Source organism: Bombus huntii, chromosome 16 (assembly GCF_024542735.1).
Source record: "Bombus huntii isolate Logan2020A chromosome 16, iyBomHunt1.1, whole genome shotgun sequence".
In the NCBI taxonomy this organism is placed as follows: domain Eukaryota; kingdom Metazoa; phylum Arthropoda; class Insecta; order Hymenoptera; family Apidae; genus Bombus; species Bombus huntii.
The window spans coordinates 6,015,134-6,032,406 of record NC_066253.1 but is presented as its reverse complement, the minus strand read 5'-3'; the positions used below and the strand labels follow the sequence as shown (position 1 = coordinate 6,032,406).

Below are 17,273 nucleotides of genomic sequence, written 5' to 3'. Positions count from 1 at the left end.
ATAAACAAATAACGGGGAAAGCGCACACGTCATTGGCTATTCGATAAATAGTCGTTTCCTAAAAAAACTCTTTTTTAGTCTCTAGCGCGGTTACTTACCGGACAATTATTGTATTTCTAGAACGGTCGTCGGTTTAAAGCTTTATCCCAGTGTCTCTAGTGTCTAAATTAACGAACATGGTTCATGTAACTGATCTTATACAAAATAATATAATGGCTGCGACGATATAACATTGCAACGTCCGTCGTAACGTCCGTCGTTTCTACACTCGTGTAATACCAGCCTAAATTAAACAAATAAATGCTAAAAAAGATGTAATCTTCTCTTTTTGTTTCCGGCAGATTTCCTCTTTCTGTTTCACATCTACTTCCATGAATTTTCTATTTTTATTTTATATATATCATATTTTCCACGTTTCAGTTCTAGTTTGATGCCTCCCGATTTCCATTTGTTCCCCTCACTTTATTTATTTCCACACTGTGTGCAAGAGGTCACGTGCAGTGGGACTGTGATTCTGGCATCATGCACATCATAAATTTATAGCATGCCTTAAGGAGTTCTTACGGGCTGCGATCTCAGGAAGAATCTTTTTCGACTACGAAGCCAGTCTTTGCCTACTCTCGCGAATGAAGTAATACTATTCCACTCTCAAGTAATTACACATTGGACAGATTATTGTGCACGGTTTTTAACATATTTTGACTAACATATCTTTTCCTTTCGTTTACAGATTTCGAGTTTCCTTTATCATTTTTACCAGTTTTCAACCTACTTCATATTTTACTTGTATAACACGGTTTTTTTACGACGCTGTGGCAAATTTTATAAAATGATGCACTTGTTATTTACAGGAAAATAAATAAGCAAAGACATGTATTATATGCAAATTGTTGTATTTCTCTTTGAACTCGAAATGCGCATCTGTCATTGTTGCACACCACCGCCCTCTCTGTCTAAAATCGTTCATATAGGCTGTCCTTGTCGCACAATCTTGCGTTCTTTACGTACGGATAAATCATGTAATGCCATCTATCCTCACATGCTCCAAGTCGCTGTTCCTCCCGCCTTCAATAGATATCAGAACATGGTTTGTCAGTAGACAAAAAGCACAAGGTTATGCGACAAGCATAAACGATATTGCCATCTATCTTCACATGCTGCAGTCGCTGTTCCTTTCACTTTCATAGATATCAGCACATGCTTTGTCCGTGGGACAAGGAATACATTAGTATGTCAGATAAAGGGTGCCATACTGTGCAACAAGGACAGATGTATATCTTCTATTAGATGAAGACAGCAATAGTGTGCGGCAAGGACATACAATACGAGCGATACTAGACGAGAAGGTTTTGCAATTCTTAATGTTATCATTGTATTATATCAGTATGTTTCGCAGCATTTAAGATTTGTAACAACTGTATTATTTGTACATACCTTGTTATTGAATATAAACTTTTAAATACAAATTCTCATTAATATTTAAATTTCTTTTTGCCATTAAACAAGTAAAAAAAAACAATACAAAACTATTGATTTAATCCTGGCAAATTTGTGTTACGGAGACGATCACTGCCCGCAACTTTTAGACGTTGCAGCAGTGAGGGCAACCGCAGGATGTTGAAAGCCATTCGTTCGTTACAAATTTAGGCTTCGAGGATTTTTGCATAGACGATCCAGCATACGACATAAATTTTAAACGACACCCTGCCGTGCTACGCGCCTATTACAAGGCAACCATCCACGCAGCCTACATTTTTCTTCCATCTCACTCATGTAAATATCTATATATACACATACATAGTTTTAAGGCGGATTGTAAACGGATTTGTAAATGTAATTTACAAGAATTTCATTATAAAAGTTATTTTTAAATAGAATTGAATAAGAATGTCATAAGACGTGTAGAGTTATTTAATTAAGATATATTAATATTCGTAATAGAATTATATAATTTATATAATTTCTACACTGTACATTACTGAAAGGTTTCAATAAACGTTTAATTAAAGTTAATCAGCTGTTTAATCATTTCATGGTCTGTTCAGCTATCCTAGAATGATCAATCCTAATCCTTTACCGAAAAGTAGAGTGGCAGACTTTTTAAACAAAGTTCTAAAACTCGAAACGCGAAAAATAGCCTTGTTCACTATTAAATTGGGCTTCTTGGAATTGATGTCATTTTCCAAGAATTCTTCGGAATCAAAATTTCAACAAAATCTTTGATCTGTTTTGTGATTTTGTATCAGGAGAATATAACAGTATAGGAAGTGGCACGAACATAAGGATTCTTGGAATTTATCGTCTCTGAATTTTTCAAGGCTATATCGTAGTCTTTTTCAACTATCTTTTTTAAGTTATCTATAATCAATATAGAAAAAAACAATTTATACCTAACAACTATATATTTATACCTAATAATAATAATAAAATAATAAATTATAATAAAACTTCTCTAATACGGGATTCATGATTTCCAAAAATTTATTTTAATTGAAATTGATCGATTTTCATAAATTACGAGTATAATAGTATTATTAAATGGTGTAAAATATCTTCATTTTAATTATTTCAATAAATGAATGATTAAGAATTTTCATTTCGATATTTTTCATTAAGAATGTAGGAAGGGAGTTGGGGGTCAAATTCAAAAGATGCAATCACAAAAGTTCAAAAATGAATCCACTTAAATGAAATTTTTGTAAATGCACTGTTGGTCAAGACGTGGACCGTTAGATGCTATAATCGCCTAGCGGTAAAACATGGAACTAATATCTTTATGACGAAATTAAAATATGAAACTTCTTAATCTATAAGCCAAATTCTGAAATAATGTAATAAATAGGAATTAAATTAAAGCTGTAACTCTCAGAATCCTCCTTTATAATACTTCCGGTTTTCAACGTAATTAATTAATTACATGTAATAATCAATACAAAAAATATGGCCTATTTTAGCCTCTTTAACGCTATCTATCGAAATTCTCTGGTACTGAATAATTCAAAAAATTAAGTGGAAATGGTGAACCTTACTACATGATAAAATTCTAAATGTGTGAAAATTGATCATGGAAAGTGAAAAATTCGTTAATTTTCAATGGGGATTCGATTTATTAGGAATTACCAAGAGCACATAATCACAGTTGATAACTCCTCTATCTCTATCGTACTCCCAGCATTGTCTTTCTTTACCCGGGACATCATGCGAAGAGATATCGACGACCTCTTTGGGTATCCTATATTCCTATTAACAAGTCACGATTTTTAACCCAAAATCATGATTTTGATAGATGGCGCTGATCTCAGGATGGCTTTCATTAATTATGACATCATAGCGTTAAATTTCGCTGCCGATTTCGGTAGGTAGCATTAGGACAGATCTGAATATATCATAATGGTTGAAAACAAAAGACATGTGTACATATTTTAAAAGATGATATTTCAGGTATCTTTAGAAAAAAGGTTGGTTAGGATATATTAATTTTTGTTAGTTTTATACGCTCTTAAATAGAAGAAAACAAAATGCATCATAGGCATTTGATGCTTTTCCTTTACTGGAAAGGCAAGAATACCACACAAACAGCTCTACTACTGATTACGATCAGATAAAAACACTGATCCAGAATAACCCAGGCTATGCGACACCTGAATTAACGGAAATGTTAAAAATATCAAAATCCATCACCCACGAGCATTTTGCGAAGCTTGGCTATATAAACCGTTTTGATGTATGGGTTCCTCACGATTTAACGGAAAAAAATCTGAAGGATCGCATTTTCATTCGCGACTCGTTGTATAAACGCAACGAGGAGCAAGTGATATTTAAAGATAGTGACCAGAGATGAAAAATGGATTATTTATAATAATGTTGAACGGAAAAGATCTTGAGAAAGCGGATTGAATCACCTTTAGCCATCGCAGAAGTCGATCTCCATCCGAAAAAAGCCATGCTTTGTGTCTGGTGGGACTGGAAAGGAATCCTGTATTATGAACTTTTACCAAACAACCAAACAATATATTTGGAAAAGTATTGCTCGCAATTAAACAAATTGAAGACAGCAAATTGAACAAAAACGTCCAGAACTACCAAATCCGAAGGGCGTCGCGTTTCGTGAGAACAATGCGCGGCCTCGTGTCTCTCTGACTACTCGACAAAAGCTGTTGACCATGGTTGGGATATGTTACCCCACCCACGGATTCACCAGACATTACACCCTTAGATTTTTACATATCTAGATCAGTACAAAATTCCCTTAACGGTAAAAACTTTAACTCTTTGCATATAAAAAATCATATTCTAAAGTTTATAGCCGAAAAACCTGAGAAGTTCTGAAAGGATGAAATATTCAAGTTGCATGATAGATGGATAGAGGTTGTGTAAGAAAGGGAACAAATGGTAGGCACCTATATAATTCGATAAATGTATATCGAAATTTAAATGCGCTGCGTTTGAACTTTCCCAAGAACTACGACCATCTAATTTGTTTATTTCATATCCATGACGTTAATTTTATTAATGATCTCTCATCGCCCCTTTATTAAACTTTATCCGACAATGACAATCTTATTTTATTGTAGAACAGAATACGCAATCATTTTGAAATTATACGTATAAATAATACCGTTAAAAAAAAACTATAAAATACATTTCTCAACGTTTTATTATTGAAACTTCTCATTGCACATATACATTATTGTTACAAATTACTTTGCTGCATCTACACGAATGATACATACACTAATAATATCGTATAGAAATATTACAAACAGGTACAAAAGCTACACTACTTTATTGTACGTTTTATCTTTTTTTTTTATTATGAATTATAAATATAATCATTCACTAGAGTTTAACCTTTTATCAATGGAATAATGTTGAAATTGAATGATCTTATCATGTGTTTTACTTTAATGATTCGTTATATAGAAAAATAAGAAGAAATCTTCCAAATCTTTTCCTACTCTCTTTTACAAAAAATAAAGGGTTAATAGCTTCTTCGAATGGAATGCAGGTTCTGCACAAGTAATTTTTCAGCTAATTAATCGGATTGATATACATATTCATCACAATGAACGCTATTTGTATTTATGTACAACATATTCATCTCATTACTTAATTAAAAAAATTGGTTTATTATTTCCCAGGTGCTTAAAGTGACTTTGTTTTATTTTTCTCCTTTATCTAATGAACATGTTATTTTAAAAGTAAAGTACTTGATTAATTTGATGAATTTGTTACTCAGCTGGTGAATTATAATACTTTCACGTTATATATAAAAAAACTTGATACTTCAATCATATCTCTAGTTTATCATATATAAATATCATCAATGGTGCGGAGAGATCTATGAAATAATGGTAAAGATTTTGCAATGCTCTAACCACTAGTTGGCAGTGTAATTTTTCATTTCACATTAGCCATTGATTACAGGGGGGGCAGTAGAATAAAAATTTCGACAAAAATTATCTTTCACAATCAAAAACGGGTAGAAGCATGATTTCTACACTGCAAGTACTAAAGAGCATGATCAAAAAGTACGTCTAGACTCCTTCTGGCACTTGAAATTCTAATAAGGCATCATTCTATAAGTCCAAAGGTGTCATAAAAGTACAATCATTTATGATAAATGTAATGAGAAATTGTGAAAAATGTAGATGCATTAAAAGCGAATTGGAAGTTTCTGACTTTAAATGATTAGAGCTTTGAAATGAATGCATGAAATGCAAGAATTCAAACGTTATTTTGTAAAGGAAGGTGGATACTTATATGGTATGTAAAAGAAATATTGCTCAAATTGTTAATTAATAACAATAAAACGCGACGAATTAAGATAAGATATTATGATGCAAATATTCCATGATAAATATTTCTAATTACATATACTATAACTTACTTCTAAAACAAGATGGAATGTATTAAATACATTTCGAGGCACCACCAAATGGTTGTATTTTTATATGTTAGGACTTATAAAATAATGCATTAGTAGAATTTTAGGTACCTGAAACTGTACAAGGGTACTGTTTGCTCATCTTTCTCTGTAATGTATAACAGCGTATTTTTGTCAGTGCTAAAGAGACTTTACGCGTACACTGAAAATTGACTAAAGAATAAATGAAAACTTACAACCTAATTTGAAATGTCGTTATTTAAAAAGTTTGGAATTTCGATTGATACAAACAACAGAAATCCTGGATGTTTAATTCGAAAAAAAGTTGAACGCTCTCGTCATATAAAAAGATTCAAACGCAGTATAGTGACCCGCAAAAGTATTCGTGTACTTATCATAGAAAATTGTTATGTGCATATTGTATGTGTTATATGAAACATTTAAATATTTTATTAGCACTATAATGAGACACGATTGCCAAGATAATATTGGCGACTTGAATCCAATCTAAAAATATACATATACAAGTTACAATATATTTACTGCAAACTTATATTTAGTAGAAAATTAGTACACAGTATGAATAGTCGCTTTAAGCATATAATCAGTGTTCAAAATAGTTCTATTGAATACTAAGAATTCGTTAATATTTTGAATGATTGCCTGTTTAAATATTTTTTTGATCAAAATATGTATAAACTTGCACTAAATATCTTGTAACTTTTATATATTTTTTCAAAATAGTTACAAATTTTACCAATATGACAATGATAGTCGAATATCATGACAGTACTAACGAAATTTAAAAGTATTTCCCATAATACACGAAATATTTTCATAAAAGATATCGACAATTGTACGAATACTTCTATGAGCCGCTGTATATCAGGTTATAGTTGATATCAATGAGAATACTTTTTCCATAATACTAAGTTTTTTAGATGCGAATTCAGTAACTCGAAGGGGCGGCTACACTATTCGTACAAAGTTTTTTAATTACAAAGAGCCTAAAAAAAGTGACTTATACACACTTGTATTTATTATTCGATTCTCGCAGCACCTACCGCTGAAAATGCATTAAAAAAATACATCCATTATTATTATGGCATTCTTCAAGGTGTACACGAGCCAAAAATAATATCTAATGTCAGATTTTATTTTTAAAGAGTGACATTTACCCGTTTGTCGAGATCAGACAGTGCGTTAAGTTAATAGATGCTAAAGTTAATCGATCAATTAAAATGACGAAATACATAATTCTACACGTTTTTTTGACTTGAAGTATCAAGTCTATGAAGAAAGAAAATAATTTCCATTAAATATTCTAATATTAATCTCTACGCTCATTTTTTATTAAAAAACTTGGACATAATCGTTATCTCCTTTTTACGTAAAATGTTTGTCTTTCTAAATCACGTAGTTCGGTCGAAATTCATTGATCGTACATTAGAAATGAAAGGGAAAGTATTTACAACGACTGTACAAAAATATGTGTGTTCAACAAAATCTTCACAAACAGTCAACAGAAAAAATAATGCGTACAAGTTAAATATAAACTTAGATAAACTCTAAATACGATTGGTCCCATATCTCGAATCTTGTTTCGTTTTCTTTTTTCTTCTTTTTTTATTTTATAGAAAAAAAGTAGCCTTTGTACACCTTAAAGTAACATCTTACAACGTCTTCGCAAGGCGAAGCTACTGTAATTGTGTAAAACTAGTTTGTAAAAAGACGATGCTCGTCGTTATTTACAAGTTCCGACTGAATCTACTTCGAACATTTCAATATAAGATTTATAAATCAGATTTTCCAACTTTACTATTCGCTTTTGCGTTGCTTTTTTACAAATGCGTAAGAATATAAAAACAAATTTCTGCATTGCGAAACACACCTGAGATAAACATAAAAAAGAATGAAAATATGATTCGAATTGGTTGCTAATTTCGTTCAGCTACGTTCAAATTTGACTGGGAACAAGATAATTTGCTGATTACATTTTGCAGGTTGTCCTTAAGTGTGAAAAAACATCGTTTTAGATATACATTGTATTTCACTCTTTTTACCTTCTCCGATGTGTTTTCATAGCGAATTTTACATTTTTGCGCACAATACTTAAAACAATATTGAGACGTTTCGCATCTTAAATTGTACAACGAAGGAAAAAAATGCGCAGATTTAAGTAGATCCGTTTTTCTTTTACTCTCGAAACGCATGACTAAAAAATATACATATAGTCATTGCTTAAAAAAAATAATTACATGCTCGACGTGAAAGTTACCTAGTTCCACTGGCCTAAAATTGAATATTAAGGAACGTTTCAATGCTATACTTAAATAAAAAAAAATATTAAAGAAGCAGTGAACGAAATGAAAGAAGAAAAAACACGAGATTTTATCGAGAACTTAAGATACTGAATCAGGTATACGATTCCCAACTGTTTCTACATATTCTACAAACTTTTACAAATTCAGATCCTCCTATAGCTGTCTCACCTTTGTACTCTACCTGGTTATGCGAATCTAAGTAACTTCATATTTGTCAGGTATATAATCGCGTAAAAATTTACAATTACTTAGTCCAGCAATGTATAAAAAAGTATAATACATCAGTCTGGCCACTCATTGACCAAATACTTATCGATCTATATTGTTAGCTAACGCTTTATGAATATTTTTTCTTCTTATTTCCTCTTTATCTTTGTCTCTGTTTGTTTCGCAACAGTCATGACTACGCGAATTGATCATATATAAAAAATTGCTTTCCAACGAAAGCTAAATGTATATTTGTCGTATCTATTTTACACGTTAATTGAAAAAAGAAAAAAATTTAGATAATGTGGACCAACATTTACGATTGTGGTGAATCTAACACTCGTCAAATAGCCGACGACCGCCAACAGAAAATATTTGATACAAAAATATTCCTTCTATTCAGATGATTCGTCGAAGTCCAAGAACAAGACGCTATCAAATTAGATGGAATTACATAAAATGAATCAACTATATAGGTGAATATACGATTAAATGGGAATTGTACGAGAAACCAACAGTACAATATCATTAATCTTTCACCTAAAATTCTACAAATGTAATAAAAAGATATAAATAAAATGAATTTAACTCATATATATTCACCAGTCATATATATTTAGTCATATACGAATTTCTACGAGTCAAAGAACTCGCGTATCGCTAAACTAGAGAATTATCTGGAAGCGAAGAATTCTTGTGTGAAAAATTACAATTGTAATTATTACATAATTACATAGCAGACAAGTATTTGTAGAAAAATAGAAAAAGGTATGACTTACACAATCAATTCTTTAGATCATAGAGCTTCCCGATAATTCTCTTAGTAGCCATTATTATAATATTCCTCTGCATAATCCTAATATTCTATTGGAATCTATTTTCACTTACTTACAAATTCGTGTTTTATAAGTATATGAAAATTTGTTATGTAGCATAGAATAGCAGGATTATTGATCGTATTAAGAAAATGAATGTAAAGAAAAAAGAGAATAAATTACGTTGTTTAGAAGTGGAATGTTTCTTGCGTATCAAATATTTTCCTGAAGCGTTGTACTTGTCGATTTATCTACATATATGTATATGTATATACATACATTAGTATATAGTATATATGTGTGTATATATACATGTATATATAGATAGATAGGTGGATACGCATAAAATTAGTAATTTATAATTAGACGATGAACTGAAACTTAATCAATTTTAAGAAATGAACTGCTTCCCGTTCCGGCTCGTAAAAAAAGAGGTGTTTTTCTTCGCGAAGTAGTTACAGGTTGATACACGTAATTCCCTTGTATCGCACCGGTTAATGTCTTTTGCTTTTTCGTACCGGAACTAAGCTCATACTCGAACGGTTCTTGCTTTGAAATATTTAAATGCATATGTAACGCGTCCTTATTGTCCTCGATGTCAATTTCGTCATAAAGATGCTCCTGAATATCTACATCACAATCTTGGCTGCTCTCATCGTAACTATCTGTTACCGAGTTTGCAGCTATATGACCGTGAATAGATTCCTCGTACGTCGTGTTTTCTTCGACTGCTTCGTCACCTGAACTTTCCGTTTCTTCAGATACGTCACCGCTGCCTGCGTACTTCATTTCACCCCTTTCAAGTAGTTCCAAATGGTCTGGATATATCATTGCTTTTTTGATAGCTAAAGGATCTTTTCTAGACCATTTCTGTACCTCTTCGTCCATTTTTGCTATTTTGGCCGGATTGATAGCCCACAAGCAACCTTTTCTCTGGTTTCCATTTCCGGCAGGTTTTTCAATTTTTTCGAAACACTTGTTCAACGATAAATTGTGCCTAACTGAGTTCTTCCAGCCGTTGGGCGCAGTTTTGAAGTAGGGAAAATGCTCGCTGAAATAAAAAATGAACAGTTATCGTCTGACAATTATGATCGTGTAATTTTCTAAGAAATATATCTCTCAACAATTAAAAAATTGAATTATATCAAATTTATATTTCTCTGGTACTGTTAGAAACTGAATAAATATCAGAATAAAAATTGTTAATGTCAAAGCATTATTATGGCAACAGTGTAACAATGGATTGCAGCGAGGGGGAATGGAAGCTCGCTAAACAAAGAATAAGCCCCACATTTTCTATGGGGACTGTACCCAGGCATGCACCTGGAACACGGAGGGCCCCATACAAAATGGCAGCTTCCCCCTTGTGTAACCCGGGAATAAAGAGAAAGGAGGACAATACTTTTTCCCCTCGTGGGCCAAGTACCGGAGGGTTTCGACCAGCCCTTATCCTTCCGGCCAAATGGTCGAAAATAAGCGGCTGGCGACACATCGTTTGTCAAGTAGGAATCTACCCTATTGTACGTTATGTATCAAAAAAATGTTAATCTCAGTTGAATTCTATCGGACCAATCTCCCTTTTTATAAAAGCATCTCCCTCTCAATTTTACTAGGTTTATCGTCTAAAATTTGCATTTCAAACATCATTTCCTCTGATTTATAAGTACTACACATTCGAAATATATGCTATCGTTTTTATAGGAAGACCATTGGATTTCAGAATATGTATCGTCGCAGTCGTAATTGCTGCAATTTCAACTTACCACATAAAATTGTAGATCTCTGAAACTGGCAAAGAACCCGTCTGGCTATTTTTTAACGCCATCGCTATCAGGCAAGAATAAGAGTAAGCTGGTTTAGGGTAGGGTTTGTCGTCGTAGTCTGATAGATCGAATTCCTTTTCTCTTTTCACCGTCGAGACAGAGGTGGCTCCTGAATTGTTGATGTGCACGTTATTGTTATAGATCTGCTTGCGCACGTGCTGATGCGTCTGGTTGGGACTCTGTAACACCTTGAAGTTCTGAATCCTGATACCGGCCATGCCATTCATTTTTGGTGTGCTTTGTGCCTTTGGGTATTGTGGAGAGGTCGTTCTAGCGACGGATATCGCGATCGTTTTCGACTTGGAAGGTGTCACCGACTTTGAGATCTCCTGTTCGTCCTCGGAATCCTCTTCCGTTTCCGTGATATCATTCTCGTATTGTTCCTCCGTCTCGGTGTCGTTCTCAATCTCATTTTCCTGCTCGTTCTCGTTATCGTTGTCGTTGTCGTTCTCATTCTCATTCTCATTCTCATTGTCATTCTCGTTTTCGTTCTCGTTTTCTGTGTAACTGCTGCCCTCGTTCTCCGCCTCCTCCTCTACATCGATCTTCTCTCTTATATCCTTTTTCGATGAAAACGAAAAGTGCCTTCGACCGTTGTTTGGAGTGGGACTTCGAATTGCTATGTGAGGCATTACCGAGTTTGGATTCACCATAATGGAGGCCGCATCGCTTCCGTTGAGATCAAGATTAAAATTACTGAAATCAAAGGATCGAGTCAGTCTCTAGAAACATTTATTGCCTCTGTTAGAAGAATGTCATGTTATATTTTCACAAATGGTATGGTACAAATAAGACACCTGCTCGAACTGTTGCTGTTGCCATTGAGCAAACTGGTGGAACCAAACCATCCACTGAGATCGTTCTGGCATCCAATGGGATCGTCGTCCATTTCTAAGCCGGACATATCGGTAAAATTGAAGCCTAGCTCTGTATGCCCACCGATAACACCTTCGATCTCGCATTTGATGTCGACATCGAGCATCTCTTGCAAGGATAGACTGTCCGTACCGAGATAGTAATCCATCGTGAGCCAAGGGTCCCTCGTCGGTCCCTGAACCAGCCCAGTACCGTGTCTACTCTCCGTATCCAACATTCACCTGACTGGAATACAAAAAAAAAAGAACATTATTTTTTAATTTCTATGCAATATATCATAATATTTGTCTTAGAATAACGCTTCTCTTTTTTATAACGCGGTGATCAATGGAACGTTACTAATCGATATAGGGAATGATCATTTGAAATTGCATACTCCTTCTGTTTATTGAAGACGAGAAAGAGGAAGCCTGGTCACAGAAACTGTATCGGTTTCTCGTTTATTCTCACATAGATGCCTGTCCCAGCTGCATTCTGAGCTTAATATTCTGTTCGCTGCAACTGTACTTTAAAACTCGAGTGGATAATACGCAGCAGCATGACGAAGCTAAGAAACTTGCGAAATATTATGCTACGGCATTAACGATCGACGTCATCGTTCCACTTTGAAAAATATTTTTACGATCCTAACCGAGGGTGCCTGCGTCCAGACGTAAGCCGAAAGCCGTCTATCTTTGCTTCGGTAAACGAAAATAAAGAAAAGGAAAGAAAAGACAGCGTGATACCGGCGTTAATATATTTATCTTTAAAAATACAGCGAGACGGTAAATTTGGATGATTTTATCGAGTCTAAGGATCATCCTCGCGATCTTTTGTAGCAAGGCCAATAGATTCTCCACCGTGTTCGTACCCGCGTGACCTCGCGTACGCGCGCCTGTGTGCCGTCGTGTACACAGTGTGTACAAGCGCGCAACGAGGGTCTTGAACCCACAACCGGCTTGTGGGTGTGACTGACTCATAGTACTATAGTCGATTTACTATAGAACGCGTGGACTCGTAGTATATGTCCCCCGTGCTCTCGCTCTCCTCTCCTAGCCCCACTCTTGCTCATTTAACTATTCCACTCGACCCTTCTCTGTCAGCTCCGTTCCGCACCGCCGAGCTCTCTCTCTCTCTCTCTCTCTCTCCCCCTCTCTCCACGTTCTCCCCACGTCTCGCACACGTTTCTTCATTCTTTCTGTTCCATTCTCTGTCTTCGTCAAATTGACTCGTCCCGTCTTCGTCTGGTTCACGATTCCGAGCAACCCAGCTCGTTCTACTCTTTAATTCTTCTTCTTCGTTCAGAACTCTTTTTCTCCTGTCTTCATCCAACACCACGTGTTTTTATTTGTTAACTCTTTTTCCTGCGCGTTTCTTAGCACGTTTGATATCCTGTATCGGTTTTCTCAGCCTTCTCCAGGCGTCTCTCTCTCTCTCTCTCTCTCTCTCTCTCTCTGAAGTCCACGAATATTCTTTATCGTCCGTCTTTCATATTTCCCGTCGATTTCACGAATTGTTTCGCTGAAATTTGACCCTCGCGTTTCTGCAAAGGAGCACGGCGAAAAGCTGAAAAACCTGTACCCCTTTAGCCTTTGCGCGTTTATAGGAAATTTAAAAGTGTAAAGACGCGCGGAAATCTCGTGAGGTGAAAAAATATATAAAACATCCGAGGTATAGTGCTTTTCGCGACATTCAGTAGATACGATAATCTTCCGCTTGAGTTGGGTTTTTTAAATTATATTCGTAGAGACATGAATATGCATAAATGTCCGCGGTATAACGGTAAGACGTCTTTCTGTAAGTCCTACGGCATCGTAAAAGTACGATCACTTATGGCAAATGAGGTGGAAAAGTTGTGAAAAATTCAACGAAATCGACGGTGCTGCGAAAAGCGAATTGAAACTTCCTGAATTCAGTTGATCGTAATTTCGAAATGTATGAACGAAGCGCGAAAGAATTAAATGCTACATTGTAGAGGAAAGTTGCTACTTATATAGTACGTCAAAACATGCTTCTCAAATTGCTAATTAATAAACGATAAAACACGTGAAATTAAGAGAACGCGTTACGGTGCAAGTATCCCGCGAAATATATTTCTAACTACGCTATAATTTACTTGTAAAACAAGATGGAATGTATTTCGTGTATTTCGGGACACCTTTTATATCTTAGGATTTATAAAACGATGACTTGTTAGCAAATTACAAAATTGTATGCTTTTACAGAAAATTCGAAAGTGCACGGTTGCAGAGAATGCGTGTGATACGAGGAAAGAAACGAAGTATCCTACAATGACCAATATAGTTCTCCATATGTACAGTAGCTGGTGGGTAAAACAACTTTTCATCGAGCTTCTTCTATTGTAGCTTTTTCATTATATCCTCGAACATATGAATTTACGTAAAAAGCAGAATCGTGAGAGGTTTGTCACTTTTTCACCTTTACGTTTTGTCATCAATGGCAGTTTTTCATCTTCTAGTTTCATAGGTTTCTCTTTCGAATTCGACGTGCCTCCGCTGCGAGCAAGTCTTTGCCCTTATCTTTTTCTGTGCGACGTGTTCTTCTCCTGGATCTGTGCTGGTTTGACGAGCTCGCGATACTAAGCTCTGCTTTACCGAACAGACTACTTAACTTCAGTTCAAGTATATCCATAACTTACTATTAAGGCAACCGAATCGTTAGCTGGCTACGAGACAAAAATTTCCGCACGAATCTAACGATCGATGCAAGTTTCTTGCACGTAGACCAAAGATATTGTTGTTATCATACTGTGTACATTATCGTACGTACATAAGTATTTGGACATTTTTTAAATTATTATGTATTTCACTGCGTACATAATCTACTTGAAATAAAGCTGCTTAATTCTATTTTAGATTTTAATATCTCTGATATTATCTGAAACAGGCGTAAGTACAAGTGATACGCAGATAGTGATAAAACTAAAATATTATTATACAATTAATCGGTATAATCCGTTGAGATCTTAGAACGTGCGAGATATCGGAAACGTAATGCTTGTAAATAACACTAGAAGTGGCAAAATTGACAAATTTCCGTTTCTTATTGCTGCATGTTCTACGTACCAATGAGAATACTACAGTATATTTCAGTGCAAATTCCCTTTCTAAACAGTTATTAATAATGTTAGAGGATGACGTCACAGCGTCGCCTCAATAAAGAAAAATATAAGTGCTAATAAACATTAGTCAATCGTTTCTTGACCTTTGCCTATGCCATCTATCTAAATGAATGAAACATCCAGCTTCCTTCAACTAAGAGCTGCTACGTACAAAGTTCTCTACAAATGTACTTTTCTTTTTCACGAATTTACGCTGCATTAACGCGTGAAATACTCTTCTCTTGGCACTTGCAGCGTTTCCTACGAGCATTCTTCATCGAGTTTCCAACTACATTCTAAGAGATTCTATAGATTCGAAGCGTCAACTATTTATCAGAGACAGATACGCAAATCGATCGTACATTGCTCGCTTCAGTTTCAATTTGGCAAAACATTCGATCGCGTTTATGGCGACAAGTAAAGAATTAGCCATAGAGGAACATTCCTCTATCGTAACGTTGCAAATACAATAGAAATATCGATCTGTTCGTGGGATAGCAGCAAGCGTCGAAATGCTCAGCACAACGCGATACTTACAACGTAATTCATAGACCTCAGATCGAATGCTAATTCAAAGGAACTAAGCTGTGGAATCTGAATTCGCGATATAGAAATCTTCTTGGTGTGTTTGATCTGGTACAAAATGCCGCTCTAAAAATATCCGCACGAAGCGAAAGAAATAGACGGCTGAATCGTCGGTCGCGAAGAAGAGAAAAGAGAGACAAACGGAGAACTGACCCTGCTCCACGTAATTCCCATCGTAGTGTGGCCTTTACGCGCGCACGAGACATTCAAGTCTCTACGTGACTGAACGATATTCTTAGACGTGGAAGTGTAATGGAACTTTGTCCGATGCACTTACGCTTCGAGGCTCGCCAGTTATGTTCCATCGGCTTCCAACACACCCACGCCTCCCTCCTCTCCACCTATGAATAACGTTGGCGCGCACTTGAAATAAGTCGAGGAAAATGAAAATAATTTCGCGAGGAAAACTACGAGAGTAGGAAGTTACTTTCTCAGAAGCGAGCAAGTTAACGCGCATGAGAAATTCATTTAAATGCTGCGTTCCGACTAGCAACGAGCTGTGCACGTTTGCATCGACAATTCCAGCAGATCTGCGGTTAAGCGCATCATTTGCACGATTATCTACGACGAATATACGGCAAACTGTTTGGCCGTTTACGAATCAAATTTTCGTGACTCAGATACGTAACAGGTAGACGTAAGGTGTATATATAAGGCGGTTGATCGATGGGAAAATGGGAAATAGAGGAAAAAGGACGAACAACGTGAGAGATGGGTCATCGACCTGTCGAGATCAACAAGCGGCAGCATTTATAAGGCGATAAGTTAATCTCACTGTGCGAGGATTCTTTTAGTTGAAATTCACACCGCGTAGGTTACAGCTGTTAAATTCCTTTCGCGTTCAAGTGTTCCCGAAACCCCGAGCAAACGGATAAACAAAATTAGCTACGGGACAAACTTTCCCGAAAATTCAATTGCACGTTAATTTCCCTTAATTGAAATGGCTAATTTGTCGAGAGGAATCGCGTTATATACAAAAAAAAAAAAAACGTTAATAAAACTCGAATCATCGAATTTACACGAGAGAGAGAGAGAGAGAGAGAGAGAGAGAGAAATTTCTCTTTTGCTCTTTGCTTTAATAAGACGCGGCAGAGATAAATTAATCTCTTGAATGAAAATTTCTAAGAGAAAAAAAGGGTAGACGAGAAACGTGGAGGGGCGGGGGGCAGAAGGAGAGAAAAAAGAAAGAAGAGCAGACACGCTTGACGCAATCAGACGCGATGGGCGCCACGCTGAGTGCTCAAACATTTTAGGCAATGTCAAACACGAAGGCTAACCAGATTAAAACGCTGGAGGATTTAAAATTGTTATTTATTTCTTTCTCCTCGTTTCCAAATTCTTATCGTTAAATTACGAGCACGTTTATTGCAGCATCGAGTAAACAATTTTTGATCGAAAGCGAAACGTGAACCGGGTCGGGTCAATGTCTTTGGCGAAAACTTCACCGAGAGATACGTACGACGAAGAAACAGAACTTGAAAAAGAACGACCGTTTGTTCGTAATAATATCATCGACTACTAAATGGTACCAGTTCTCATAAAAGACAGGTTACAGGGAGAAAATTAGACGATCAAATACACTCGTTCATAGCGTCAGTACCCTATCGATAAACCGAAGAGAAAAACGGGAACGTACGAAGAAATTTACAGTTACTT

At 35.6% G+C, this 17,273-nt stretch overlaps 1 protein-coding gene across 4 annotated transcripts in view; it reads right to left on the bottom strand.

Annotated features, from left to right (window-relative positions):
• Positions 1 to 402: 402 nt before the first annotated feature.
• LOC126874179 (putative uncharacterized protein DDB_G0270496) overlaps positions 403 to 17,273 on the bottom strand; it is a 36,365-nt gene continuing 19,494 nt past the window's right edge. Inside the window, exons 2-6 of one of the 4 annotated variants that reach the window (XR_007692677.1) lie at positions 11,854 to 12,157; positions 10,997 to 11,752; positions 4,084 to 10,284; positions 3,903 to 3,963; positions 403 to 3,240 (exon numbers count right to left, since the gene is read on the bottom strand). Coding sequence is in view for 1 of the 4 variants with exons in the window: in XM_050635889.1 (XP_050491846.1) it covers positions 9,615 to 10,284; positions 10,997 to 11,752; positions 11,854 to 12,149 (1,722 nt within the window). In the remaining 3 variants the exon portion in view is untranslated. Of the gene's footprint in view, positions 10,285 to 10,996; positions 11,753 to 11,853; positions 12,158 to 17,273 lie in introns of all 4 variants that reach the window. The other 3 variants (XR_007692675.1, XR_007692676.1, XM_050635889.1) reach the window with 3 other exon arrangements.